Source organism: Stigmatopora argus, chromosome 1 (assembly GCF_051989625.1).
Source record: "Stigmatopora argus isolate UIUO_Sarg chromosome 1, RoL_Sarg_1.0, whole genome shotgun sequence".
Classification (NCBI taxonomy): domain Eukaryota; kingdom Metazoa; phylum Chordata; class Actinopteri; order Syngnathiformes; family Syngnathidae; genus Stigmatopora; species Stigmatopora argus.
In genome coordinates this window covers 7,206,626-7,233,242 of record NC_135387.1, presented here as the reverse complement: position 1 = coordinate 7,233,242, position 26,617 = coordinate 7,206,626, and the positions used below count along the sequence as shown (strand labels likewise).

At 39.4% G+C, this 26,617-nt stretch overlaps 3 protein-coding genes across 4 annotated transcripts; 1 reads left to right on the top strand and 2 right to left on the bottom strand.

Moving 5' to 3' along the window:
- Nucleotides 1-671: 671 nt before the first annotated feature.
- On the bottom strand, nt 672-2,836 carry ndufb11 (NADH:ubiquinone oxidoreductase subunit B11). Its single transcript, XM_077596024.1, has 3 exons — nt 2,571-2,836; nt 1,132-1,262; nt 672-947 (listed from the first exon to the last, which is right to left on the bottom strand). The coding sequence occupies exons 1-3, from the start codon at nt 2,742-2,744 to the stop codon at nt 818-820; spliced, it is 435 nt and encodes a 144-aa protein (XP_077452150.1). The 5' UTR covers nt 2,745-2,836; the 3' UTR covers nt 672-817.
- A 1,703-nt stretch (nt 2,837-4,539) lies between these two features.
- On the bottom strand, nt 4,540-14,340 carry tbc1d25 (TBC1 domain family, member 25). 2 transcript variants are annotated; one of them, XM_077608295.1, is made up of 7 exons: nt 14,142-14,340; nt 11,519-11,628; nt 11,285-11,442; nt 11,061-11,188; nt 10,795-10,983; nt 9,784-10,059; nt 4,540-8,509 (listed from the first exon to the last, which is right to left on the bottom strand). In XM_077608295.1, exons 1-7 carry the CDS (start codon nt 14,184-14,186, stop codon nt 6,950-6,952), a joined length of 2,466 nt encoding a protein of 821 aa, XP_077464421.1. In that variant the 5' UTR covers nt 14,187-14,340; the 3' UTR covers nt 4,540-6,949. The 2 variants fall into 2 exon arrangements, with proteins under 2 accessions (XP_077464421.1, XP_077464422.1); XM_077608296.1 differs by having other exon boundaries at nt 11,285-11,439; nt 14,142-14,339.
- Nucleotides 14,341-14,618: 278 nt separating this feature from the next.
- On the top strand, nt 14,619-25,769 carry ccdc22 (CCC complex scaffolding subunit CCDC22). Its single transcript, XM_077612679.1, has 16 exons — nt 14,619-14,999; nt 17,640-17,817; nt 17,911-18,043; nt 19,114-19,220; nt 19,344-19,425; nt 20,015-20,184; nt 20,672-20,887; nt 20,967-21,128; nt 22,709-22,828; nt 22,902-23,018; nt 23,093-23,194; nt 23,858-23,965; nt 24,033-24,128; nt 24,221-24,280; nt 24,365-24,439; nt 25,062-25,769. Exons 1-16 carry the CDS (start codon nt 14,950-14,952, stop codon nt 25,203-25,205), a joined length of 1,920 nt encoding a protein of 639 aa, XP_077468805.1. The 5' UTR covers nt 14,619-14,949; the 3' UTR covers nt 25,206-25,769.
- Nucleotides 25,770-26,617: the final 848 nt, after the last annotated feature.

The following is a 26,617-nucleotide window of genomic DNA, read 5'->3' as shown; positions in this document are numbered from 1 at the left end:
AAACCTGTCTGGTTGAATACCAAGTAATTTTAAAGATGGAAAATGATGGAAAGGTGTCCTAATATAATCCAGATGCTTATGTTTTAGAGGACAAATGCTTAGTCTTATCTAGGAAAATTATTTGAAGCAAATTGTGTAGACAATCGAGCAGATGTACATTATAAAATCCATGACGAAAAACAATAATTTTCTGTACCGTTTATCCTATCCAAGGGGTGCAGGGTTGCTAGACGCAATCCCAGCCAACTACGGGCACCAGGCATGGACACCCAGAAATGGTTGCCAGCCAATCAAAGGTCACTTATAGAAAACAGTGGACACACACACTCATACCTACAGGCAATTAGGAGTAATCAATTAGCCTACCATGCATGTTATTGCGATGTTGTTCAAAACCGAAGTACCCGGAGAAACCCCACGCAGGCTTGGGGCGAACATACAAACTCTGCACAGGAAGGTCAGGATCCACCGAGGATTGAACCCTCAGTCCCAGAACTTTGAGTCGGACACGCTACCATTCTTTCCATAAACAAATATTTTCAAAGTAATGTGTTTAATTGGGAGAATTTAATGGGTTTTTTTTCTCCCTTTGACAGATAAAATTACTACGGCGTGTAAGCGTCATTGTTGGGAATGGAACATTTGTTTCAAAATTCATCAGTTTGATTCACTTTGCTTCATAATACCAGTTTATTAGCCATATTGTCTTTGAGAGTTGTACTCCACACACATATTTACAGAACCCAACAATTACCTTTGATTTAATTGTGGTGAAATAAAATTTTCCTGAAACAAATTCCATGGAAGGTTGTACATTCTACTCCTTTCCAGCACTGGGCAGAATAATTTTGCTGGGGTCAAAATAGTTTTCATCTATCAGAGGCAGACCCTCTTTCTCTCTCTGTATGATCAGACGCTCAGCTTCCCTTCTGGCCCACTGGCGCATCCTGGAATGGAAAGACAGACAAATTAATGAAGAAGGCAAGTGGTACAACAGAGGAAGCAACAGCATGTTAAGATTTGAAGTACTGCTACATATGCACGATATTTGAAAATGCTCCCAAAACACACTGTAAACAATCGTACAGTAGGCTTAACATGATACTGATCAAGATCAAAAGAGGAACGCACCCATGGTCTGGTAAGTAGTGTACGAAAGTTCCTCCAATTACAAGACACACAGAGATGCCAAAGAAGAATCCCAGTCTCATGTTCCATTTATCAACCACTGGGTCACTTGAGAAGCCATGGTAATCTGGATTCTGTAAAAAAAAAAAACATCATGCAGACATGATTGAAACATATTAAGCAACTAGATTCATTTCCGTGACTGCCAAGCTATTTTAAGTATTTGTTAGTATCATTTGAACACAAAACTCAGGTATGATAATATGTTTAATGGGTCTATAAAAATTAACATTACAAAAGGCTTGTCATTTGTTGAACTTGAAACCACATTGTGTTACAGTGGTACCTCGATGTACGAGCACCCCTACATACGAGCATTTCGAGATATGAGTAAAATTTCGAGCAAATAATTATCTCTAGATACGAGAAAAATTTCGAGATGCGAGAAAGCCAGGTGGCCAAGATATGAGAGGCTGTTTATCATTGTAGCCCACTGTCTTTTTTGCCGCATCTCTTTCGTGTATAACAGATATCTACGAGCACTGGGCGGAGCGTTGATTGGACACTCTAAATTGCCCTTAGGTATGTATGTGTGAGCGTGAATGGTTGTTTGTCTCCTTGTGCCCTCCTTGTGCCCTCCTTGTGGGATAGGCTCCGCGACCCTAGTGAGGATGAAGCGGTTCAGAAAATGAGATGAGATGTAAACCAAAGGGAGTAATAATTTGGAACGAAAATCACCATTTTCAGGACAAGATATGCTATTTATTCTTTGGAAAACTATACAATATTTGCCGATATTCCAAAGTCTGATACGATTGGATTCATTTCAAGGGCCTTTGATTGGTTTAATACACTAATAGAGACATCTAACAATTAATTCCAAGTCACCTAAAGGCAATACAAATAATAATAAACAAAACAAAGTGGTGTTTATGCCATTCTTTTCCTAAAAAATAGGGCATCAACTTTTGATAATATTAATTTGTTTTGATCGACTTGGATTTAATTTAGCTTACAAAAACTGAAATATCAAGCCAAATCGATTAATTGTTACACCCCCAGTATTCATCAGATTTACAGAATACATTATTTAGGTGCAGAATTTAGCACTAAATAATTATGATTGGATCTAAAGAAGGCTAAAATCTGATCATTTGAACTTGAAAAAATATTAAAACTATTCATAAATTATTAGATAATAGTTGAAATATACAATAATATCCATTAGTTAAAAAAAACATGCAAATCAAACAGACTACACCTTATGGCAATACATTAAAAACGATTGGCGTGCACAGTATTCACGGAACGTCTCGTTCGCATAGGTGATTTCAAATAACAAGGTTGACAAGGAAAGCAATAAAAACAGAAATTATTAAATTACAGTAAAAGTGAAATAAAAAGTTTATTGGACGGAATTCTATGAAATCAGAGGAACTCACCTTGACAAAAGGGCAGACCTCTCCATGGCTGCCACTCTGTGCAGCCTGCTGTAGATCGGTCACGGCAGTCGAACCGGCAGAACCGCTCGGCTTCGACTGGGACACGCAGCGAACCGGTACAAGGGATCTTAAACGGGGCAAAACTGGCGAAAGCCGTGCCAGCGGAGTTAGCATTTTTGCTATGTATTTGGGAAAGACACGGTTGCTCCGGAACAGGAAACCAAAGCTCCAGTAAACGATTGTTGTCTTCTTCTGAGCAGTAAAATAGCTGCTTACAGTCGCTAAAGTTAAATGACTGCCACTCTCTGGATTCCAATGGTCACTGCAGCTACTTTTTCCACGAGTAGGCTTGAAAAAGATAATTGCGTCTTCACTTATCGCGAATTGACTACTTCGCGATTTTTCCGCTATTCATTTTCATAAAAATGTGAAAATCCACCCTGAAACTCGTAAGCGGAAGCTACCCTTGCTAGAGTCAGCACGGAAGAAAATAAAAAAAGAATAAAAAATATATAATAGGGTGACCCTACTTTGCAATTTTTCAATTATCGCGGCCATGTTTGGTCTACATTAACCACAATATTTGTGGGATTACTGTATGCTTATTTTTGTTTTAAATTAGCCAAGTGAGCTTCCTAGTAATGATGCTTTTATTACCTCTGCTAGTAAATGGAGTTTATGTATGTATGCATATTATGTAATATGGAACCGTGATTACGTATGTCAGTCGGTCAGTCAGTTGTTTGCGTTCAAGATAAGAATGAATAATAAATAAAGGGATTATTATCAAACATACATGTTTGTAATATGAAACAGAAGAGGTGAGCGATATTACATTTGACAGCAATGAGGTCAAAGGTCAGAAAATGTTTGTATTCACGATAATTTAAAAATGATTTTTTTTTAGTGATTTTTAGTGATGTAAACACTCTACATAGCCAAACCTTTTGCCAGAGAATATTTATTCGTGCCCATTATACAATTCATCAATTAAAAAGTGTAACTGCTCTGAAATTTTGCATTTTTTTTCTTACGTACTGGAAATCGTTCAGTCCAGTCATTCAAATATATTATTCATACATGGAGGGTTGGAAGGGAAGAGAATATGTGTATAAGAATGATAAAACATTTAAAAAAATAAGACAACAAGAAAGGCAACAAACATCTGAAATATGCCTCAATTCAAGTAGCACAATGTTTGTCATAAAAAGGCCCCTTTGCTCAGTGCCATTGATGACGATAGACGTCCAATCATTCTTTTGTTGTGAACGGAAGGTTTGCAGCGAACTAACGAAAGTTGTTTATGTCTATCGCCGTCAGGGTCAGCCAATGAGTTAGTTATGTATATATTTTCAAATGTGTATAAATCCAGCTCATAGTTCCATCATACAGTATCATGTGACATTTGTGCTTGAGGTTCCAGAACTACCAAACGGACAAAACTAGGACACAATCAACAGAATTAGAAGGGATGCCTAATAGGGTCATTTTTCCATCATATTTTTTTACATGAAAATGCAAGCAATATTATAGTCCCAATACAATTGCAAATGAGACACTCTTCTTTGTTGAAGATAGTAAATAACTGCATGATACAAGTGAAAAGTTGACCGCAATGGCGTACTACTAGTTGTTTTGGATTGCTGAGATTTTTGATTCAGTCTCAATTTACATGTAAACAAATGGGGCCAAACAACAGTTTATATTAAAATTTAGGTTGTCTCATTGGATCATGGAAGTAACCAGTTCATTTAAATGCTGCAAAAACACGAGTGTACTGTTTATCTAATCAGCGAAAAAGGCAGTCGTTTTTACAGCTTAGCGTGAGATATTTTTAGCACAAATGAAAATACACTTGAAAGTTTGTCTCCGAAAAATGAGGCACTTCTCTAAGGATGCAGCATCACATTACACTTCAGACAGCTCACAGAAGCAACAATATAAAAAACAATGGCTGAAATGGAAGCTATTAAAAGGTGACATAAAGGTTTATTTTGTTCAACAAAACAGAAAAAAAGTGCTTAATGTTTTCATTTCTTGAAATAGTGACTGGGTCATATAGAGTAGTACTATATATAGACGTCAACAGTCAAGAAAATGAGGATAGAGGCACACAATTGACAGCCTCTGTCTGTAACTGGTCATTGACTTTTGTCTTGAAATGTAAGAAATATTTGTCTTTGTTCACTTATAAAGAAAAATAACATCATACATTGTTATCTCTCGCTAACAAAGAAAGAAAACAAAAAAATAGATTCTCTTGGGTGGAAATAAGTATGAATGTTCATATGCAGGGCCGGTGGGGCGAGTGGTTAGCACGTCGGCCTCACAGCTCTGGTGTCCCTTCAAATCCAGGTCATGTCCATCTGTGTGGAGTTTGCATGTTCTCCTGCGTGGGTCTCCTCCGGGTACTCCGGTTTCCTCCCACATTCAAAAGACATGCATGGTAGGCTGATTGGACACTCTAAATTGCCCCGAGGTATGGGTGTGAGTGTGCATGGTTGTCCGCCTCCTTGTGCCCTGCGATCGGCTGGCCACCAATTCAGGGTGTCCCCCGCCTCTGGCCTGCAGTCAGCTGGGATAGGCTCCAGCACCCACGCGACCCTAATGAGGATAAAGCATTTCAGAAAATGAGATAAGATGTTCATATGCATGAGGTCTTCTGAAAACAATGTAAAAAAAAAATACCAATGACTAAAAATAGAAATAACAAATCTTTGGGAGATGGAGCTTAAAAATAGCCAAATTAAGGCCACTTTTGATGACATGACAGTTAAAAGACAGCAGTTAGACTTGTTTTATTGGCCAAGTAGCAGATGTAGGCATTGTTGTTCCATATGTGAAGTATCTGCTTAGAATTTTCAGAGCAATGAAATTAGTTTATTTACCGAGACTGGTAAATGTATTAGGTTTGTCTTAAAAGGACAGATAGCACATAATCATGTGCATCCAAATGGAAAGAATGTAGTTAAATACTTTGGGGGAAAAATGCCATAGAATTACATTTTCTGACATATAATAGTGGAGAAAATGAAAAAAATAGAAGACATGCTATGTGGTGGCAAACATTTTAGCCAAGTCCTTTTTTAGCCAATCAAGTTTCTGTATTCCAGATTGCCCGCCCTTCCTCGTGATGTCATTAATACCCATTTTAACATGCCCATCAGTATGTGCATGGGTATAACTGATGTCACAAAAATGTCCATCCCTGTAAGCGGTACATTTTTTTGTGTTTAAACATGATTATCTCCATTAGCAGAGGTCTAAGAAAATTGTATTAATACTAAAATACTCTGAGCAACGCTTTTTCACATGGTGTTGTTAAGTTATACACCATTGAAAAAAGGCGGCAAAATGGCTATATGCATTAACATATGTATTTGCGGTCATTATCGTCTGTTGTCAATGACATCTAGAGAGTTAAGTCGCTAGGATTGTATTATTTGGGGAAATTTACCCATACTCACCGTAAAAAAACAGAAAACTAGATCAATGTAAAGCATGCATTGTCAACTTTGAAGGATTAATGAAAAGCGGTGTTGCACAGATACTTGTATTGGTACAATACGGCACAAAAAAGTTTTCATCGGTGTCAGGGAGCACTAAGAAATGACTTGCCGATGGTATGCAATATAAACGCTGGTCGCCGTACCTAAGATACCAACATCGCCATAAATAAGGAGCAATTGTCGCCCAAGATGGTAATAGAAGTCCAGTTGCGTTGCGTTCAATCATCCTTGTGATGTGAATTTCAATAACTTTATAACTGGTCGACTCCCATTTGTCTGTGCCCTCCCACTTCAAATGGTGGTCTACCACCATCAATGGTAGCCAGGAATTAAAAAATAAAATCGCTTCTTCCTTTGGCCAAGACACAAATCCCCACCAATGCGTTTGTTTCTAGTAAATGTCCAATCCATTTGATGAAGGAGGTGGGCAGCGAATGAAAGTTGGTTCATTCGCAGTCACCGCTTCCTCCTCAAATGAATTCCATATCTAGCACCATCAATGCCGAATAATGAGTTAAGTGTGTGACCAAGCCATGGTACATATTGCTTTACAGACAATGGAGTTTGCACTAATTTAGTAGTCAAAGATTTTTTTAAAATATACCTTTCCCCAAAAAGTGGTAAATATAGGTAAGATATCGGCTTTGGCCAATACCAAACAATCTGAGAAAATTGTATCGCCAGCTCAAAAAATGGTATCGGTGCAACACTGACAAAAACCTCTATTCAGTACTTCCGTACCTCCAAGTATAACATGTTATGATCAGTACTGTAACCATTCATGTATTGTATGTAGTCAAGCATCCAGATGCTTTAATGTCCAATTCCACACACAAGTCATTTTTAAAATAGTCCAGACACTTGTGCAAATCATGACATATGCGAAAGGGAAACTTCAGCTGTTGGAGAAGGAATGGTTGTCGCGAGGTTATAGGTGGAGTTCCGAGTTGATGTCTGAGGGAATGATAAAGGGCTATAAATAGGACGAGCGGCGATGGTTAAAGACGGGGAGTATTGAACGGCGCTGGCAGATGTCGGAGAGTCGGAGCTAACCTCGTCCCCTTCCTCCGATTCCCACACTTCACTCTGCAAGTAGTCTGCAAATAAGGCTTTTGCTCGCTGCAGGATCCTGCTGAGGTTGTGGCGACGCACGAGACGGTCAAAGTGCATGGCGAGTTCATTGTAATCCAGGCTGTTCTTGATGATGTGGTCCCGGTGTTCCAGCAAGATGGACAAGCACAAAAATAGCATGAAGGGATTGCCCTTTCCGAACTCTTGGGGAGGTGGGAGAGAACACGGTTTGATTGTGATCTCCACTTTGGGGGAACAGTCTATGTTAGCAGAAGGGGTGATTGAGGGTTTGTTGCTGGGAGAAGGTTGTGAAGGACCTCTTCCAAAAGGCAAAATTGGTGATGAGAGAAAAGACCGATTGGTATGTGTGTGAGACGTCGCACATTGTTTGACGGTAGGGTTTGTCAAATTCAAGCCCGTACTCCTGAGCAATTGCGCAGAAGATGTGATTACTTTTGGGACAGTTCGTGATAAGGCCTCTCTTCCACTGCTAGTGAAACTGAAGGAATTTTGCGGCGGAGAGTCGGGAATCGCCCCTGAACAACTGGAAGGTAAGGCTAAAGAGGAATGCTTTACAGTGTCATTCTTAGAAATTGGAGAGTCTGGGGAAAATGCTTTGCATTTTATTAGCGGCGTTCTTTCTCCGAGATCCTCCTCACTGTCAGTGGTGGACTGACGAACTGGAATGCGTGATAACGATCCGTCAGTCAAACTCTGTTGCTGTTTAATGTTCAAGGAATCTTCATTTTGGGCAGTATAATATTTAAATTCCCCAAAACTCTCCTCGAGTGAAGGAGCCACCGAATTTGCATTCCCCACAATTGCCCGATCACTTCCAGGTTCGGTTTTGTCCTCACTGAGATTATTCCAACTGACATCGTGTTCCTCTCTTGACGGTCGAAGCATATGTTGTCGACGCTGCTTCTCTTTTATTTCCCAGTCACGCCCAAGGATGCTTCCCCTATCTTTGAAACGTGTTTTGTCAGAGCGTACCGGTGGTCCAAAGAGCTCCACTTCAGTTTCAGGTGGGTCAGGAGGCAGGGAACTCCAAGTCACCTCCAGCATCCGGAGAGCATCGTCAAAGGCAAATTCTCGCTTGAGCTCCAGAAGTAACCAGCGGTAACAAAAGAAAAGGTCGTCAGCACCTCGGGAAAGCAGGTACGAGTAGAACTCGTAATCTGAGTATTGCAGAAGTAATTTTAGATGCTGGAATTTAATAGACATGAGCTGTCCATCAGGCCGGAAGTTCCCCTCCAAGCGTTTCATAATGCCACAAAAGCAAATGAAGGCATGGGCTTCGTTGTCCATCACGGCAAGGATAGGGGAAGCGATATCGCTCATTCCTTGACAGTACGATATCTGAAAAGTAAGAAGTATACATGCATATTTTTCATTTTTTTTGCTATATTTTTCAACAAACAAGAACCATTTTTCATTAAGATTTCTCTCTTGATGTTGTTGGTCATTACAGAATTGGGGGGCCTTTACATCCCACCTGTCAAATTTTAAGTAATCAACATTGAACAAACTATACCATGGCATTTCCCTATTATTTTAGTTGCCATGAGATGAAATCTTTTAAAAAAGAAGAAAAACCAATTAAGTCTGGAATAACCCCTAAAAATTGAGGAACAGGGTGGCCCGGCGGAAGAGTGGTAAGCGCGTCGGCCTCACAGTGGAGGACCTGGGTTCAAACCCAGGTCGCTCCACCTGTGTTTTCCCCCGGGCCTGCGTGGGTTTTCTCCGGGAACTCCGGTTTCCTCCCACATTCCAAAGACATGCATGGTAGGCTGATTGGACACTCTAAATTGGCTCTAGGTATGAGTGTGAGCGTGAATGGTTGTCTTCTTCTGCCCTGCAATTGGCTGGCCACCAATTCAGGGTGTCCCCCGCCTCTGGCCCGAAGTCAGCTGAGCTAGGCTCCAGCACCCCCCACAACCCTAGTGAGGATGAAGCGTTCAGAAAACGAGATGGAGGAACACCTAGCTTCTAATCAAGAGAAAATGCTATTATTTGTGCACGTTTGGAACCCTGTTAAACAAATTATGCTTAGTATTGTAAACAAAAAAATAAACAATCTTAAAGATTTTGAATCAGCCGTAAAATGAGCCAATCAAGTCTTTTATGTATTCATCTGTTTTTGATAAACATATGGCATACAATAAAAAGAGGTGAAGGTTTATTTCACAAAAATTGTCAAACCCAAATGTTCTCCAACTTTGGAAGACCAATATACTCCGATCTCGTGTATTTTTACGATCTTTGTTTTTGTTTTGTTTTTTTAAACTACTGCTTACTATATTACCTCACTATATTAGGCTAACTATTATATTAAGGTAGCAAGTGTTTGAGAAAAATTATGTAGTTTGTGTTTTAGTCCTCTATATGAGCAAAATTTTCTTTTTTTAATGTGTTTTGCTTTACAGTTGACCGCATCTGGAGTGTACTTTAATGAAACAATCAACTTTAGACTTTTTTGAGGGACTATTCAAAATCTATAAATTCTGTCAGTTTGCATATAGCCGATTAAATATAACCGAGCTGAACAATGAAATCGATCATAAAATATTTTCAATATTGATCTTAAACTTGCACAGATACCCGCCTCCTATTAAATCACGCAAATCAAGCACCTGCGGATGTGTGATGGCGAAGGTAGTCAGCAAATCTGTGAGCGCGGTCAAATGCGGACTGTCTTCTGAGCCTGCGTAGTAGGGATGGGCACGGTCTGTCCTTAAGACGTCTTTGAGTACATTTCCCCGGATGAATTCAAGATCCTCGTGACTGACGTGGGCTGTCCATTCTTTCTTAAGTTGGTCATACTCTCTCGTCTTTCGCTTCATATAGTCCATTCTTTCCTGACCGCTCAGTCCATCTGGGTAGACATTGAGGAGGTATCGCCAGACAACCTGAAAGCAATAGTCCATGACGTAAAGTCTGTTCAATCGTTAAGTGAGTACAGTAATACCTTGACATACGAGTGCCCCGAAATACGAGCAATTTAAGATACGAGTAACATTTTGAAAATATTTATCTTGAGATACAAGACAAATTTTGATATACGAGCATACAGCGGACGCGAGATGCTGCTCACAAGAACATCATGGGCACTGTCCTTCTGGTCGCAACTCCCTTGTGTAATGTCTCTACGACCACTAGGCGGTGTTGCATTTTTTCAGTGTTTTTTCCTCCCTTAGTCAGTGCAGAATGGCGGAGCTTGATCGCTAATACGAGAGGAGTACTACTTCCCGGGCAAGTTGCCAAGTGGTCGTGCGTTATCCTATTGTGTGGACATTTGTGTGTATAATTTTCGGAATCTTTTGAAGAGAAGACAAAAGCGAACACCCCTCAATGGGTTCCTTTTAGCTGCAGCTGAAAGCCAGGGTGGAGGCAGGGCAAATAGAGCCAACCCGGGAGAAGAAAGTTATACAAATTTAAAACAAAATTTGAATTAAGTTTAGAGCAAGATTAGATTACATTTATTTTTGAGTGTGTCTGCATCGTAATCCGAGTTCATTTAAATTTGTTTATGTTATGTTACGAGCGCGTTGCCATGAAAAAAGTCACAATCGACATACGAGCGCAGTCCCGGAACGCATTAAGCTCGTATCTCGAGGTACCACTGTATTTAATAAAATATGGACCTTTCGTAGTGAAGGCTCAACACCACCATGGTAAATTCGTAGCCTTAGTTCCTCGGGGCGTGTCAGCTGTCCTTGGCCATTGAGATAACTATGAAACTCAGTGTCAGTAAGAGGGGGCTTAAAAGGCTTGATCTCCTCCCCGTAAGACCAGCTGAATGCCTGCTGGACTCTCGTCAGCGTTCGGCCAACCTGAAAATAAATGTTTAAACCACACCTGAATAAAAACATGCAAGTTTGGTGAAGGTTAGGGAAGGTTGAGAATATACCTGGGACATTAAAGAATGGGTGAAAGGAAGTGCTGCAGATGCCAAAGACTTTGTTCTCTCTGCTAAAAGTTGCTCTGAGCCAATGACATCTTTGGGGCTTATGATGTCCCAGTCCTCCATAACAGGGCCTAATATTAATCAGAGTGACAAATTGTAAATAGGTTTTTGAGTTGTAGTGAGTTGTCCTAAGGGTACAGTGCGCGCAATATGTTTTGTGCTCTTACTGTCTTCTGAAGGTTTTACATCCATTTTGAGTTGTAGATATGGTTTGGCTGCGCTAGCAAACGCAGCATCCAAATCTCCATCAGACATCAAAGACAGGTACATCTCTGCAACGTTGACGCCTCGAGACATGTAACTGACCTCAAAATTTCGCTTCCTACTTGACAAAAACAAACATTTTTGACACAGTGAAAACCGATTTACCTGATACATTTTCATCATAAGGTTAGTCTTACCCATTCAAATCAAATGCTTTGATTAGAATATGCTGCAACACCTCCAATGATGTAATTTGGGGATCAACAGCAAAGGAGCGAAACTCTGTTGGAAGTGACCCATCACATTTCTGAAAAATATTACAAAACATTCCATTACAATCTATTAAAAAAATGGGCCTATATACATGACATATTTGGCTGGTGATACTTTTTTTGTAGCACTGTTGACTCGTGTTGTAAATAGGCCTGGGTGGTATGACAAAAAATCTTATCACCAAAAATAAATAAATAAGTCGATATTGATAATTATCACGATAACTATCACTTCGTTTTTGTTTCAAATTTGAAACTTCAAACTTCTCTGAATAACTAAATAATTTACTTTCCTCGCTATTCAATTATGAAAGTAACTATGTTACCTTACTTAAAAAGAGAATATAAAATCTGAATATTTTTAAAGTGTTTTTGTTGTTCTGTTGTGCAATCAAGATAAGATAACTCCCTCCTTACACTTTGAAAAGTACTGAATAATAAAACCAGCAGAAATTTTGACAGGTATCTTTATTTTTATAAATTTGTTTTAGAACCACAAGTTGATGTGCAATATAAAATAAATAAAATAATCAGCAAGTAGGTGTGGTGTTGTCCTGCATCTCATAATTGTTCATTTTGGCTGTGTTATATTCCTTTCACTTTCATTCTCTATGTGCGCCGCTCTATTGCTAAGTCTGCTAATTGATTAGCTGTTCCTCACCATCTTCTTCGTCTACTGAACGTTGGTCTGGAACCAGTGTTCCCGTCGCATCAGCACCCCCATTCTTTGTGATGTTCGAAAGTTCTTATTAGTCTTCCCTCGATTATTGCAACTACACTAGAATCAGGAATTCTTCTTTGCGATTTTTTTCTGCTATTAATTTTTTTTTAAAGTTCATAAAAATGTGAAAATCCATGCTGAAACTCCTAAGCGGAAGCCACTACTAGGACTTAGCACTGAAGAAAGAAAGAAAAAAAGATATAATAGGGGTGACCCTACTTAGCGATTTTTCGATTATCGCGGTCATGTCTAGTCTACATTAACCACGATAATCGAGGGATTACTGTATTATTGTTGACAAAAAAAAAAGTTGACGATGACTGTCATTACTGTTTTATCGGCCATGTCTACTTAAAGCATAGAGGAATCCTTGCATTTGATCGCTGCTAGCCGTCTCAATCCAAATGGATTGGATGTCCATTGCCAACAAAAGTAACCAAATTAATCTATAATTTTAGACTGGTGTTGGAAATGGTAATATTCAAAGTTACTGTGAGGCCAATAATAAAAACTATAATCATTAGCCCAAATCTGCTTGTCTATCACCATCAAAAGCTGTGATCAAGTTAAGAATTATACATATATTTATACAGGTTTGCAATCATGATGGTCCCCCAGCTATAACCATATCTAAAATGTAGACTGTGACAAAAATGACTCTTGTCTTAACTCCAAAAATAAGGACACACTTTTGTAAATATCAATTTCCATTAGAAACTGTAACAATAGTGGAGCAGCCCAGTTGGGATTGGTTACCACGTCGGCCTAAGAGTTCTGAGATTGAGGGTTCAATCCACGGTGGGTTCTGACCTTCCTGTGGGGAGTTTGCATATGCTTGTGTGGGTTTTCTTAAGGTACTCTGGTTTCCTCCTACATCCTCAAAAACATGCATAGTAGGCTGGTTGAAGAATCTAACTTGCCCCTAGGTGTTAGTGGTAAATGCTTGTCCGTCTCCTTGTTCCCCGCGATTGGCTGGCCACCAATTCAGTCTCCCCCCTGGTGCTCATAGTTGAGTGGGCTGAGCTCCAGCACCGCCCGAAACCCTTGTGACGATAAGCAGTACGGAAAATGAATGAAGGAATGTAACAATACACAGTTGTCTTAACCATTTATTCATTCATTTGGAGCCTATCCCAGCTCATGCCATTGGTTGCCAGCCAATCAGAGTTGTCTTAACCAATAGTATTGATTTTCATTTTCAATTACTTTTTTGAATAATGCTGCTTGAGAACTGGATTTCCAGAACTGAATATATTTCCAAGTAGGCTCAAAAAATGACACACTGCACACCATACTTAGTGAACAAATGTCACTTCCATTTGATTTTACCAATTTATACCATTTTGTTTCATTTATTTTTTTTAATTTTTATTATTATTTTATTTATGTTTTATTTGTTTTAGTGCATATTAAAACTAGAAGTCATTCATAAAAATAAATAAATTTTACCAAGTGATGCACAGCAGTGAAGCACGCGTGTTGTTGTGCGCACAAGGTGACGTCACCCTGGAAGACTGACGTTAGTGCTCAGGAACTCTAAATAGGTTGGTCATTCTTACTGGGCGATGTCTTAAATTGGATATTCAGTGTCGTTCTAATAAGGGTGGTAAGGGTGGTAATATTATCCCCCAAAACATGACGTCAACGCACGCCTGCTTTCACAACAAAGGTGACAATTTCAGCGGTACCACGATGCGACTGTCTGTGACAAGTCAATGAAATGATAGGGTACAGGTTACACATTTAATATTTTACATGAAAAAATAAATAAAACAAAAACATTTTATACACTAGGTAGCAAGATTGTAGGCTGACTGGCCGACATACCTTTACTTTGACTCGAACCACCCCTCTTTCCTCATCGCTTGCCATTTTAAAATCTCCTTTTTGGATCAAAGAGGCTCTTTAAAAAAGACCCTTCCATCTACACTAACACAGAGAGCAATAACATCACCAGGTTAGCCGAGTGGCTCCGCTAGTGGTCTTCTTCGGTTTACCTTTAAAACAAAAGCTTTACAATGTGTTACTGCCACCTATTGGTCAACACTTGTATTGTTGTAAAATGTATCGATCCGCTTCTAAAATATATATTATTTAGTCATTTTTTATTGAAATGCCGTGAGATAAATGTATTCCTAGATTTTCTTATGTACACCCAACTCAAAAAATAAGTGACGCTGAATTCAACCATTCTCGCAACTTTTGTCATGAGACTGGAATCGAAACCCCTTCTGGGAAATGTAGTAATATTGCCGTTTGCTTGAATGATCATTCAGGGGAGAGCACTTCATCTCCCAGGAACCATTGTATTCTTTTCCCCGCCCCTAATATTATATTACTTTTTCCTCTGTAGAAGGCATTCAGTTGTCAAAATATAGTCGGATAAAACAGCTTGTTTAAGTCTTTGCTAGTAAAATTCTACGTTTATAATACGCTTAGCTTCCCTCGAAGAATAGCATGTACTCTTGGAGCTGGGTGCTTCTGCATTAGTAGCCACATGCTAACTGAATGAGGCTTGTTCCTCTGCTGTCTGGCCATCATGGAGAAGCCCCACTTTAGTTATTGACTGGCTGCATAGAAAGCTACATGCTTGGATGTACTACTTGAATTCTGAGCGTTGATTCGAACACCCGAGATGGAAGAAGTTGACAAAATCTTGATACACGCCCTAAGCCAAGTCGGCACGTAAGTATTTGCTTTCGCTGGAGTGCAATAATTCATAGATTGACAGATAATGTATTCATTCACAAGGAATACATTTACTATCCCATTGGTAGAAGTAGAAGTTAAAGGCAAGGAGACATGTCAGTGTTAAAAATAATGTAAAACAAGGGTCCGAATGTCATTTTCATACCATAAACCAATACCCTTTTCCCCTTCACTTTTAAGCACTGTAATTTATATTTATAGATTTTGCAGGCCAATGATTCTAGGTATAAAATATCATAATGCAATTCACACATCTGTGGATAATAGTCCAGTGGCGTGTATCCTAATAAATGCTGGTTTATTGCGTATTATTGTGCAAATATTGCAGTATACTGTATAACCCTTCAAATAAATAATAATCAGGTGGAGAAAAAGGTACACAGCCACACACACACACACACACACACACACACACACAACGTACAAACAAAATACAGTGTTACCTCGTCACACGACGGCTCGTAATACAATATTCTCGTCTTACGACGAAAATTTCGATCGAATAATTCGCCCGTCATGCGATCAAAATTTCGTGATGCGACCAAGCCAGGTGGCCATGGCACTGTCTTTTTTGCATATCTTTCGTGTATAACAATACTACGAGCACCGAATGAGTTCTTCAGACGAGTTGCGACCAGGAAACGCACAACGCGCATGCGCGGGAAAAAGAGGGCTTTCTGTGTAATGAAGTATACTCGTGCACACAACGCCAATAGGCAATGGCACTCTTTCTCAGAATAAAACTTCATTACCCACAATCAATACGTGGGTAAGCTCAGCTGTTGATTTCCTGTTATTGTTATCTAATACGAGGAGTTTTATATTACTTCTCGTTCGCTGCTCATAACATCCAGCGGCACCGGCCCGCAATTCCCTCCTCGGAATATTTCCGGTCGCAACTCTCTCTCATAGGCGCTGTTCAAAGCGGTTGCGACCAATGTTCCCTCTAATTTTTCGTTGGTCTGAGCAGAAAGTCAACCTCCCTGAGCGCACTGAGTACCAGTGTGAGCGACATCATCGGTACTCGGATGATTCGCCTAAAGACGTTTCGCCGACGGACGTTTGACAGACGGGCAGGTCGCCGAATGAACGTTCGGCAGAACGTCCATTCGGCGACCTGTCCATTTTTCATGTAAAACATGCTGTAAAACACGAAAAACATAAGTGGACAGAGCTACTGCCACTGGCTGCCGCTTAAACGGCGCCATTATGGGTTAAAAAAAAAAAAAAAAAAAAAAAAAAAATTCCGATTTTTTTTTTTTTACTGCGCGCCATATGATTGCTGCTGCGCAGAGAAGACGAGAGTAGTGCGCAATTGCGCACGCGCGCAGCTTAGAGGGAACACAGGTTGCGACCAGACCCATTACAACGAGGGAGTTGCGAGTCGGTGCCCCCGATGTCCCCACGAGCAGAGGAGCGACCGCTAAAATGTACTACAAGACTATTTCTCGTTGGCAAGTGGTCGTGGGTTATCCTATTGTGAGGACATTTGTGTGAATCATTTTCTGAATATTTTGAAGGGAATACGTAGCACAACAGCAAACAGCCCATCGATAGCGAACGTGAGGGTGGAGGTGTGGCAAACCGCCAACCCGGAAAACGAAGGTAACAAAAGATTACAACAAAATTAGAATTCAGTTTTGTGTAAAGTTACATTAAACGTATGTTTGAGTGTCTGTATATATTAATCCAAGTTAATTTAAATTAGTTTGTTCCGTTTACGAGTGCGTTGTCGTGGAAAAAAAAAAGAACCCACGCCCCCAAACGTCTCCCGTCGGCGAAATCTGCCCAATTTTAGTTAGATTAAACACATTTTATTACTATTAAACCACTAGTTATGTGTTACTTTGTTAATAGATGGCGAATTAGAAGAAATAAAACATTTTTTTCCAATCCAATATCCTGTTTTTGGGATTTTTTCAGAGAGTTGGAACGAATTAATTTGTTTTCAATTCATTTCAATGGGAAACGTCCGCTCAAGTTACGAGAATCTCGTCATACGATCTCAGTCTCGGAACGGATTACGATCGTATGTCGAGGTACCACTGTAATATATTTAAGTTGATCAAATACTTTTTCTTTCACATGGTATATCAGCCACAAAATAATTTTGCCCTAATTTAGGAGTATACACATGTGCCAATATATAAACACTAATGTAAATTATACAAACCTTGAACTACAAACAATAGAATAAATTTAAACCCAAAAATATTTTTCAAATATAATAAAATCTGAATGTAATGTTTCCTGGCCTTTTGTGAAAAGAAATCCTCAACTACATCATCATAAGAAATTTGTTGCAGTCAGAATTTATTTATTTATTTATTTACTTTTTTGCGCCATAGTATTTAAATTATTGCCTGCCAATGGCAACAATGTTCATGTTTCAGTGGCATTGATGGCGCTAGACGTCCAATCCGTTTTGAGTGGGAAAGCCTCACTCAGTCAAAATCTATTGGATGGCCATCAATTACTTAAAGGTGTGCCTATAAGGGGTTAAACTGTCTTTGGCCAACTGCTCATGGCCATCATATGATTGAAACACATGAGTGTACACTGTAAGATGGGAGTTAAAAATAATACATTCCAATACATTTGTTCTACTTCTGGTAGAGAGCTAAGTGAAGAAGTTACTAGCATCAAAGACTTCACCAGTGAACTGATTGTGGAGGCAGTGGTGAGATGTATCCGGGTGATCGACCCTGCATTAGGCACCGTGCTGCCAACCTCCCTTCCACCTGCCATGTCGGCTCGTTTCAGGGTGGGCATGAGTCTGGCACAAGCCTGTCAGGTAAAAATGCTCATAAAAGAGTTGCTGTCACTGAATAACTTGTCAGACAAAAACTCAGTTGACCTAAGGATGAAATATTAAATGTGTTTGCAGGACATTGGTTATAAAGGTGAGATAGGTTATCAAACCTTCCTCTACAGCAGTGAAACTGAGATACGCTCCCTGCTAATGTTTCTTGTGGAGAAACTGCCTAGAGAAAGTGCCGAGGCCTCAGACCAACCCGCAGGTACATGATCGCCACCCTCATAAAACCTAATCCAATATGCTCCATTCTTTGTAGGCGTGAAATACCGTATTTTCTCGCATAAAAGCCACACCCTTAATAGCCTTAAAATAGTTGAATTTGACAATTTCTCGCATATAAGCCGCCCCCTGATTCACAATTTTCACCTCCATATCCATGGTGTTAATAGGGAGTACAAATATGTTAATTTGAAGGGAAAATCTAAAGAAAAATAATTGCACGTGGTATTTCTAAGATACTGTATGAATCAAAAGCACATTATTAGCGTTAATATCATAAGAAAGTTAGTAATTCATCCCGTATTTTTTTTTCTTACTGCAAAACAGAAAATAACCAACAGATAGTAAATGTTAATTTGCTGACATCTACTGGTGAAAAAGAGTATAGCAACGCTGTAATTCTTTGATGGTTAAGAAAGATGCTGCTTTCAATTACCATATTTTCTCGCATATAAGCCGTACCCTTGATTCAGTCATCATTTTTTTTAGGTACAAATACAGCTTGTATGCGAGAAAATACAGTAGGTCAAAATTAGTTTGTGACATTATGTAGGTTTTTAGTAAATTAGTAAATCTAGTCGAAAATCAATACTGACTGTACACTATATTGGGGTACAGATACCTCTCAGCAATTCCACTACAAATTAGGAGTGTCTTAATTAAGCAAAAACCATACAGACATTATGCATAAATAATCCAAATGGTTAACGAAAATGATTACATTATGAGGCGGGTGTTTAGCTTTTTAGCTTGCCTAAGCTGGATTGTTACAAAACTGTTTGAAAACCTTCCACTTGGACCCTTACTGTCAGCTTGCATTACCGCCGTGTTTAATCACTTAAATATATCACTGAGATTGACCTCAATTTTTTTTTAATCTACAATCCGAATTTTAAAATTGCTTGGGCTCACAACTATATTTTTAAAAATAGTGTGCTGTGCTTCCCTTGAGCCAAATATGACCTCGACAGCCATTAGGCGACTTGTCCATATTCTTAGCATGAGCAATTTTACTCATTTTGACAACTTGACCATGTTGTTTTCTTCCTATAGGCAAATCAGCCATTCTTCAGAGAGCTATTGCCGCTGCCATTAAATCCCAGCTGGCAACCCCTTGGCTCCCTCCGAACTGCAGGCTGCCATTGCATGGTGAAACACAAGTAAACTCTTAAAAATTCCACCTTGCTGTCGGGATTCTGCTTAAAATATTGGCATTCTTGCTACTGTGTGTCTGATCGAGTCATGATCAAAAAGAATATACTGACATGCTTTTCTATCCATAGAACATAGCATTGCACAGCTTCCATGCACAGCCCCTCAGTTTACCTCACTGTATTAAAGATCTGGGGAAAAAATCTGTGAAAGGTAGGGTTAAATAATGCTTGATGATTAATCACATAATTCTAGATCAGTGGTGTCAAACGCACGACCAGAAGTGGCCCGTGGTGTTGTTCTGCCTGACAGGCACTTTAATGCTCATTTATACTGTAAATTCAGAATAAATGCTCTTATTTTTTCAACACGGGCCCCATAAAAATTGAATTTTATGGTTTATCTGCCATGTGCACTGCTGCGCTTTACTCAATTTCCTACCCACAGTCACATTTGTTCTTCCACCCCAGCAGTCAAAACAGTGCTGTCAAAGGCAGCCAATTAGTTAAAAGGAACCTTAAAATTTCCCAAAACCAACTGCAAGTAACCTAGAAATGCCCCAAAATCGGCAGAAAACAAGTGACCAACAGGAAACAAACAGGGAACTCCCCTAAAACCATTAGCAAATGACCCAAAATGTACAAAAAGTGGCCTGTAATTACCCTAAAACAGGGGTAGGGAACCTATGGCTATTGGCATGAAGGTGGCCCCCAAGCCAAACTGAGTTTGACACGCCTGTTCTAGATGGATGTGGATTTTGCTGACTCCTATTGAAGTGTGTGGCTGTGTGAAATGATTTCAGAGCTAAATGACTACCGGCGAGATTTTCTTCCTCCTGTAACTGATCAGCTCTCCCATAACACCTGTGTGGCGGCGTCATTACTGGGGCAGCACACGGCTGAGCTCAGTGCCACTCAGGAGTGGGAGAATGAGTGGAACAGTCAGGGAATGCTGTCTCGTCTAACTCCACAGGTCAGTCATGTGTTAGCCCTCCTACTGAAATATGTCAGAATATAAATATACAGAAACAAGAATAAACCAATTTGTCCTACGAGAATTTACTGCAATCTGTGTTCTTTCTGTCTGGTGACTGTGAATGTACGATTTTGGTAGGAGGCTGCATCTTGGTCAGAGGGAGCACGGGTTTTTATTTATTTATAATTTATGAATTTTTGCAGTGTGTGTGTGTATACGTATCATGGCAATAGACATCCAATCCATTTTTACTTACTATCACTACAGATACTGTAATCTGGACTGGCAGTAAATGAGTTAAGATAAAGTTCACTTTTGAATAATATGCACTTTAGTAACGACTGCCCCTAAAAGGATTGAAGTGGTAAGCCGTAAAAGCATAACCAAACCCAGTATATGCACTCAGAATCACATTTGGTTAACACGTGTTGTAATGAAATTAAATTCTTCAACTTCAATGTTTAACAGTTCTCTCTTCTCACAGGACTACAAGGCCAGAAAACGAACTCGATTGCGTAAAAAAATTGAAGAACAATTTCGCTCTGTTGCCCTTCCTTCCGCGGAAAGTGCCTTTAGTGGTCATGGCACCACCTCTGATTTGTCTGACCTGCTGCAATCCTTCAGGGGATCTGCTTCTACTGACCACATACTGACAAAAGGCTCTCACTTCACCCATTCCCAGAAGTTCACGTTTACACAGGTGTGGGCCCCAGAAAGAAAGAAAAACTAAATGAAAACGGTGAACGGTCTAAAATAGTTCATGATGTTTGTCTAATCAGGAAAAAGAAGCGATGCCATCCCCTGGACACCAGTCAGATGGTGATACCCAGCTCAGTCAGCAGACAGAGTTAGCTGCATTGCAGCAACAGTTTCAGCAACTGTGCAGTGATGTGGACCAACTAACTTCAGAACTGAAGCACCTGAGTGTCACTCACGTTCAGGTAGGACGGACCTATTCACTCTGTAACATTCGTTGAATTCATATTTATCTAATAATCCTGTATTGACTTAATCCCACTGCCTTGTCAGAAAATGCCAGCCTTGAAAGTCATCATCCTCCCCATTGTAACACTATAATTAGCAAGATTCTGTCTGTCTGTCCGGCTTTATTCGTACACAATGACTCGTGTGGTCGCTATTGTAAGAAGGTGCATGTTGGCCACAAACAGAACAAGTTAATATTGTTTAAGCGATTGGCTGACAAATGGCCTCAAATTTGGTTTTAAAGAATATATATTTATATAAGGGTTTGAAGGTTTATAGACTGACTGCCTGCAACAACTAATCCATGAAGTATGAATGATTGATGAATATATTTCTTGCCAACAAATTTGATCATGGATTCTAGTTGCAATGTACTCCATTGTAAGCCCATGCTGTAGCGATCGGAAATAAATACAGTAATACCTTGACATACGAGTGCCCCAACAAACGAGGAATTTGAGATACGAGTAAAATTCCGAGCAAATATTTGCCTTGAGATACGAGACAAATTTTGAGATACAAGCATACGAGACACCCAGGACGCAAGAGGCTGCTTATAATTTCAGCGCACTGTCTTTCTCGCCGCATCTCCCTCATGCAAAGATCTCTACGAACACTGGGCAGAGCGTAGCATTTTTTCCTCTTTTTTTGCGTTAGTCAGTGGAGAATTGAGGGAAACACAATGGTTCCAAAGTAAGCCGGTGCAATGAAGTGTAGTGCGAAGAAAAGGCGAATGATGTCAATCGATATTAAGCACAAAATAATAAAAAAAAATATGAGAGCTGGCTCGCCAATACGTATGGAGAAGCAGGAAGTCCGTCTCGAAAGCCGCGGTGGAATACATGAACCTCTTTGCCTGGGTTATTGCACAAGGTTAAAATTTAGTGTAACGTAAGATTAAAACTTCTTTTAAAGTGTGTGTATAGGAATCTAAGTTCATTTAAGTTAAATTTAAAGTTTGTTATTTTATGAGCGCATCCGTCAAGTCTCTCTCTGTCTCTCTCTCCCCCTCATCCGCGAACTCTGCGTTGTACTGAATAATGTCTCATTTTAGTATTAAACATAATAACCATTAGTTATTTGTTACTCTGTTAGTAGATGGTGAATTACAAACAATAACAATATGTTTTTCCATTGTAATATCCTGTTTTTGGGTGCTTTTTCAGAGAGTGGTAACGAACTAATTTGAATTTAGTTCATTTCTATGGGAAACGTTGATTTGAGATACGAGTAAATCGACATACGAGCTCGGTCCCGGAACGCATTAAGCTCGTATCTCAAGATATGACTGTACAGCATCCAGTGCAGCTCAGGCGTGCAGTTGTCCAAAACATGGATGACACAATCACCTTTACTCTAGACATATTGAAGCAAAGAATCACCAGCAAAATTTACAAAGGGGGCTTGATGGTTGTGCAGGCATTTTTCGATGAGCAATTGCTACAGACACAAACGATCTCTTTGTCTCACACATATTTCCCATTATTATTAAAAAAGAAATCTGACTGGCGTACTTATCCATCACCGGTTGATTAAGGTACTAGATGAGTTCAAGCAACGGGAGCTGCAGAACAATGAGTGGGAGGAAAAGATCAAGCTGAAGAAGAAAACCATGGACCTGCTACCAGATGCTGAAAACAACATAGTGAAACTTCAGGTACGAGAGTTTGACACAGCTGGATTTCATGACATTCAGGTGTTGAAATCGATCATTGCCTTCTCTCCTGTAGGCTATGGTGGAGGCCAGTGCGCAGCGCGTAGTTCACCTGGCCTCTCAGTGGGAGAAACACCGTGCACCTCTTATCGACGAACACCGAAGACTTAAAGAAATCTGCAGTAATCGAGATGTAAGTAGGCAAAGGAAAATAGTATTACCTATGTTTTTTTGCGGCCACTAGTTAGGTCATCTGTATTTTCCTAGATGGAATCATCCAAAAAGCTGTCTGAAATCAAGACGCTACATGATAAAATCCGGGTGTCGACAGAGGAGGCCAAGAAGAAGGAGGAAATATACAAACAGCTGGTACTGGAGTTAAGATATGCAATATAAAATGTATATATACTAATATAAAACCTGATTTCAGAAAATAAAGTTAAGCCCCATTCTTTTCCAATGAAACATTTAAATGTTGAAATTTCAAAATGTATGTCATCCTAGATTTTTTTTTATCCAATTGACATGATTTGCACAAAAGCAAGGCGCACTAAGATGTATACTTTTTGCTAAGACCCCATTTTCAACGGCCCGTATTCATTGTCATTGGGAAAAGAATTATAACCGAGAGCAATAGGAAGTGACCTGAAAATGTCCCCAAATCCAGATGAAAAATTGCCAAATTACAAAATCAGATTAAACTCATCATATGCAAAAACAGATTTAAAATTAACAAGTGACCCATAATTAACTCATTTCCTTTTACTGACAAGGATCGACATTTAAACTGGGAGGGTTGGCTGTGAATGCTTAATTTTTAGTCCCATTGACGGTGCATGGGTGGTGACATCCAATCCAGTCAAAATGGATTGGACGTCTAGCACCATAAGTGACACAGAAACATGAGTTAACAAGGAAGTTACCCAATAAAGCCCCAAAATGAATAATGGGACAGGAGGCCAGAAATGACATCGTCAAGTTTTACAATTGGTATTTTGTGAACAAAAGACAAAATATTAATTTGAATTACAGGTTTCCGAGTTAGAAAGTCTTCCCCAGAATGTGTCCCGGGCAGCATACACTCAAAGAATTTTGGAGATTGTTGGCAACATCAAGAGACAGAAGGAAGAAATCACTAAGGTGAGTAAGCCTGTCACACTGTGAACTTTTAACCACTATTTTGTTACACAATTTTTTCCTTTAACAGATTTTGTCTGACACTAAAGAACTACAAAAAGAGATTAACAGCCTCACAGGAAAACTGGACAGGACATTTGCAGTGACAGATGAGCTTGTCTTTAAGGTCCTTTTAAATTTGTTTGATTGATGACACAGCGTAAAATTACTTTGATACACAAAGTGAAAGTGATTTTTATTTTTTGTCATCACTGACAGGACGCCAAAAAGGACGAGTCGGTCCGCAAGTCCTACAAGTATCTGGCAGCTCTACATGAAGTAAGAAAGAACAACTCTTCTGCAGTTACATTTTCTCCTAAACTTTGTAATTTTTCTCACTCTTGTCTGACTATTCTTGTGTAGAACTGCAATCAGTTGATCCAAACCATTGAAGATACTGGTACAATCCTGAGAGAGATACGAGATTTAGAGGAGCAGGTAGGACTTTGCTAGGGTGCGGACAGGGTTGCCAGAGTTGCTAAAATGGCAGATATACCGAAATTTTTCACGGTAGCCAAAGAATACACAATGAATAGAAAAAATATATATACATCACTGGAGTATGAGTCGCATTTTTGGGAGTGTGATTCTTTTGTTTGATCAGAAACGTGCGTCGCAATAACGAAATGGAGAACAACAGGCGAAATAGGCATATGTTAAAATAGTTTTTTCAGATAACTATATAGCCTAAAATGACAACATAAGAAGCTGCAGGTGCTCAGAGAGAAAACAAACAAACAAACAAGCATGTAAATCGCACTTGCGTAGTAGTCGCACGCCGAGCCAAACGATAAAAACGAGCAAATTGTAGTTTGGAAAATACGGTAATTGAAGCAAAAAAGATGCTGCTCTAAGAAAGCATCAAGTGAAGGTGTAACCATACAAGTTTAAAAGTGATGAAAGCTAATCAAAACTGTCCCTTACAAAAACTGAACGTTCAAAAGCAGCCCAAATTTGATCAAAAAATCAAATCTGGCAACACTGCGGGGCCAGCTCACGGCTAGCTGGCTTCTTCTGAACTGAATGATAAGGAATTTGTTGACACCCTGTTTGTCCACAGATTGACACAGAAAATAGCAACAAAACAGTGGCTAATCTGGAGAGGATTCTGGAAGACCACAAGGCCATCCGACAAGAGAATGCGGCGCTAGCTGCCAAATTAAAGAAGGTTGATGCTGAACTGCCTACTGATGCTCAAGTTTAAAAGCAATTTGCTCTCAATATGACTGAAATAGGTCTTAGACCGAAGAAATTGTTGTCCTTGAACACCGTCCTCTGTGCCATTGGAATAATATTTGTACCTCAGTTGCTGAACAAGAATTGTTTTAGAAAGCCTGATTTTTCATGTTTAACATTTCCGTGGCTTTTCCTGCTTTGTTTTTACACACGTGGACCAAATTGTCTTCTGTTAAGTAAAGACCAAAAATCACATTGGTCGCTGAACTAACTTCAGAATAACTAAAATAATGGCTATAAATGTAAGCACAATTTAGTCCACTTGTTAAAGTTCTGTCATTTCGTTACCTTAATTTCTACAGCAAATGGTGCTCCCAAACCTGCCTTCTTTGTTCAAGAACCACTCTCATTGTTTGAAAAATTTGGGGCTATAATATAACATATTTTAGATGATTTTACTTTCTTTAATACAACCAGCCTTATCATTTTGTCACTGAGATATATTTGAACTGAATGAATGACATTTGAATGTGTCATACAGACCTGTAATTAAAAATTATGAAGTGTTTCTCACCTTCAAACTACAAAATAATTACTGTCATTAATGACACCCTACTACAAGCAGCTAAATAAAGAGACAGACAAATAGTATTAGTAAAAGATATTCATGTAAAATACCAGTGCTGAAAGAGTTTTAGAATACAAATTGTGAATTTCTTACATCTGGTAATGGAGAAAAATGTTGAACCCCTTAGTGCTAAAAGGACAGTCATTCATTCATTATCCGTACTCTGCTTATCCTCACAAAGGTCACGGGGGGTTCTGGAGCCTATCCCAGCTAACTATAGGCATCAGGCGGGGGACTTCCTGATTATATGGCCAGCCAATAGCAGGGCACAAGGAGGCAGACAACCACACTCTCACACTCATACCTAGGGTCAATTTAGAGTGTCCAATCAGCCTACCATACGTCTTTGGAATGTGGGACGTAACCGGAGAAAACCCACACAGGCCCGGGGAGACCATCCAAAGTCCACACCGGTGGTCGACCTGGATTTGAACCCAGGACCCCACAGCTGTGAGCCCGACGTGCTAACCACTTAAGCCGCCGGGCCGCCTATATATAAATATACATATCTATATATCAGTGGTTCTTAACCTTGTTGGAGCTAACGAACCCCACCAGTTTCATATGCATATGTATGTATATATATAGTATATATTCATATATATATGTATATATATATATATATGTGTGTATATATATGTATATGTATTTATATATATATATGTATATATATAAACAAAAGGTTATATAATCTGAGATACTCAGATTGGACTGGTTAAAATACTACAGTCATTGACAAAATGTCTCCCTGCCCTAAGAGTGGTCACATTCTGGAATTAGTGGCTTTTATTTATATTTCTCTGGACTATTAC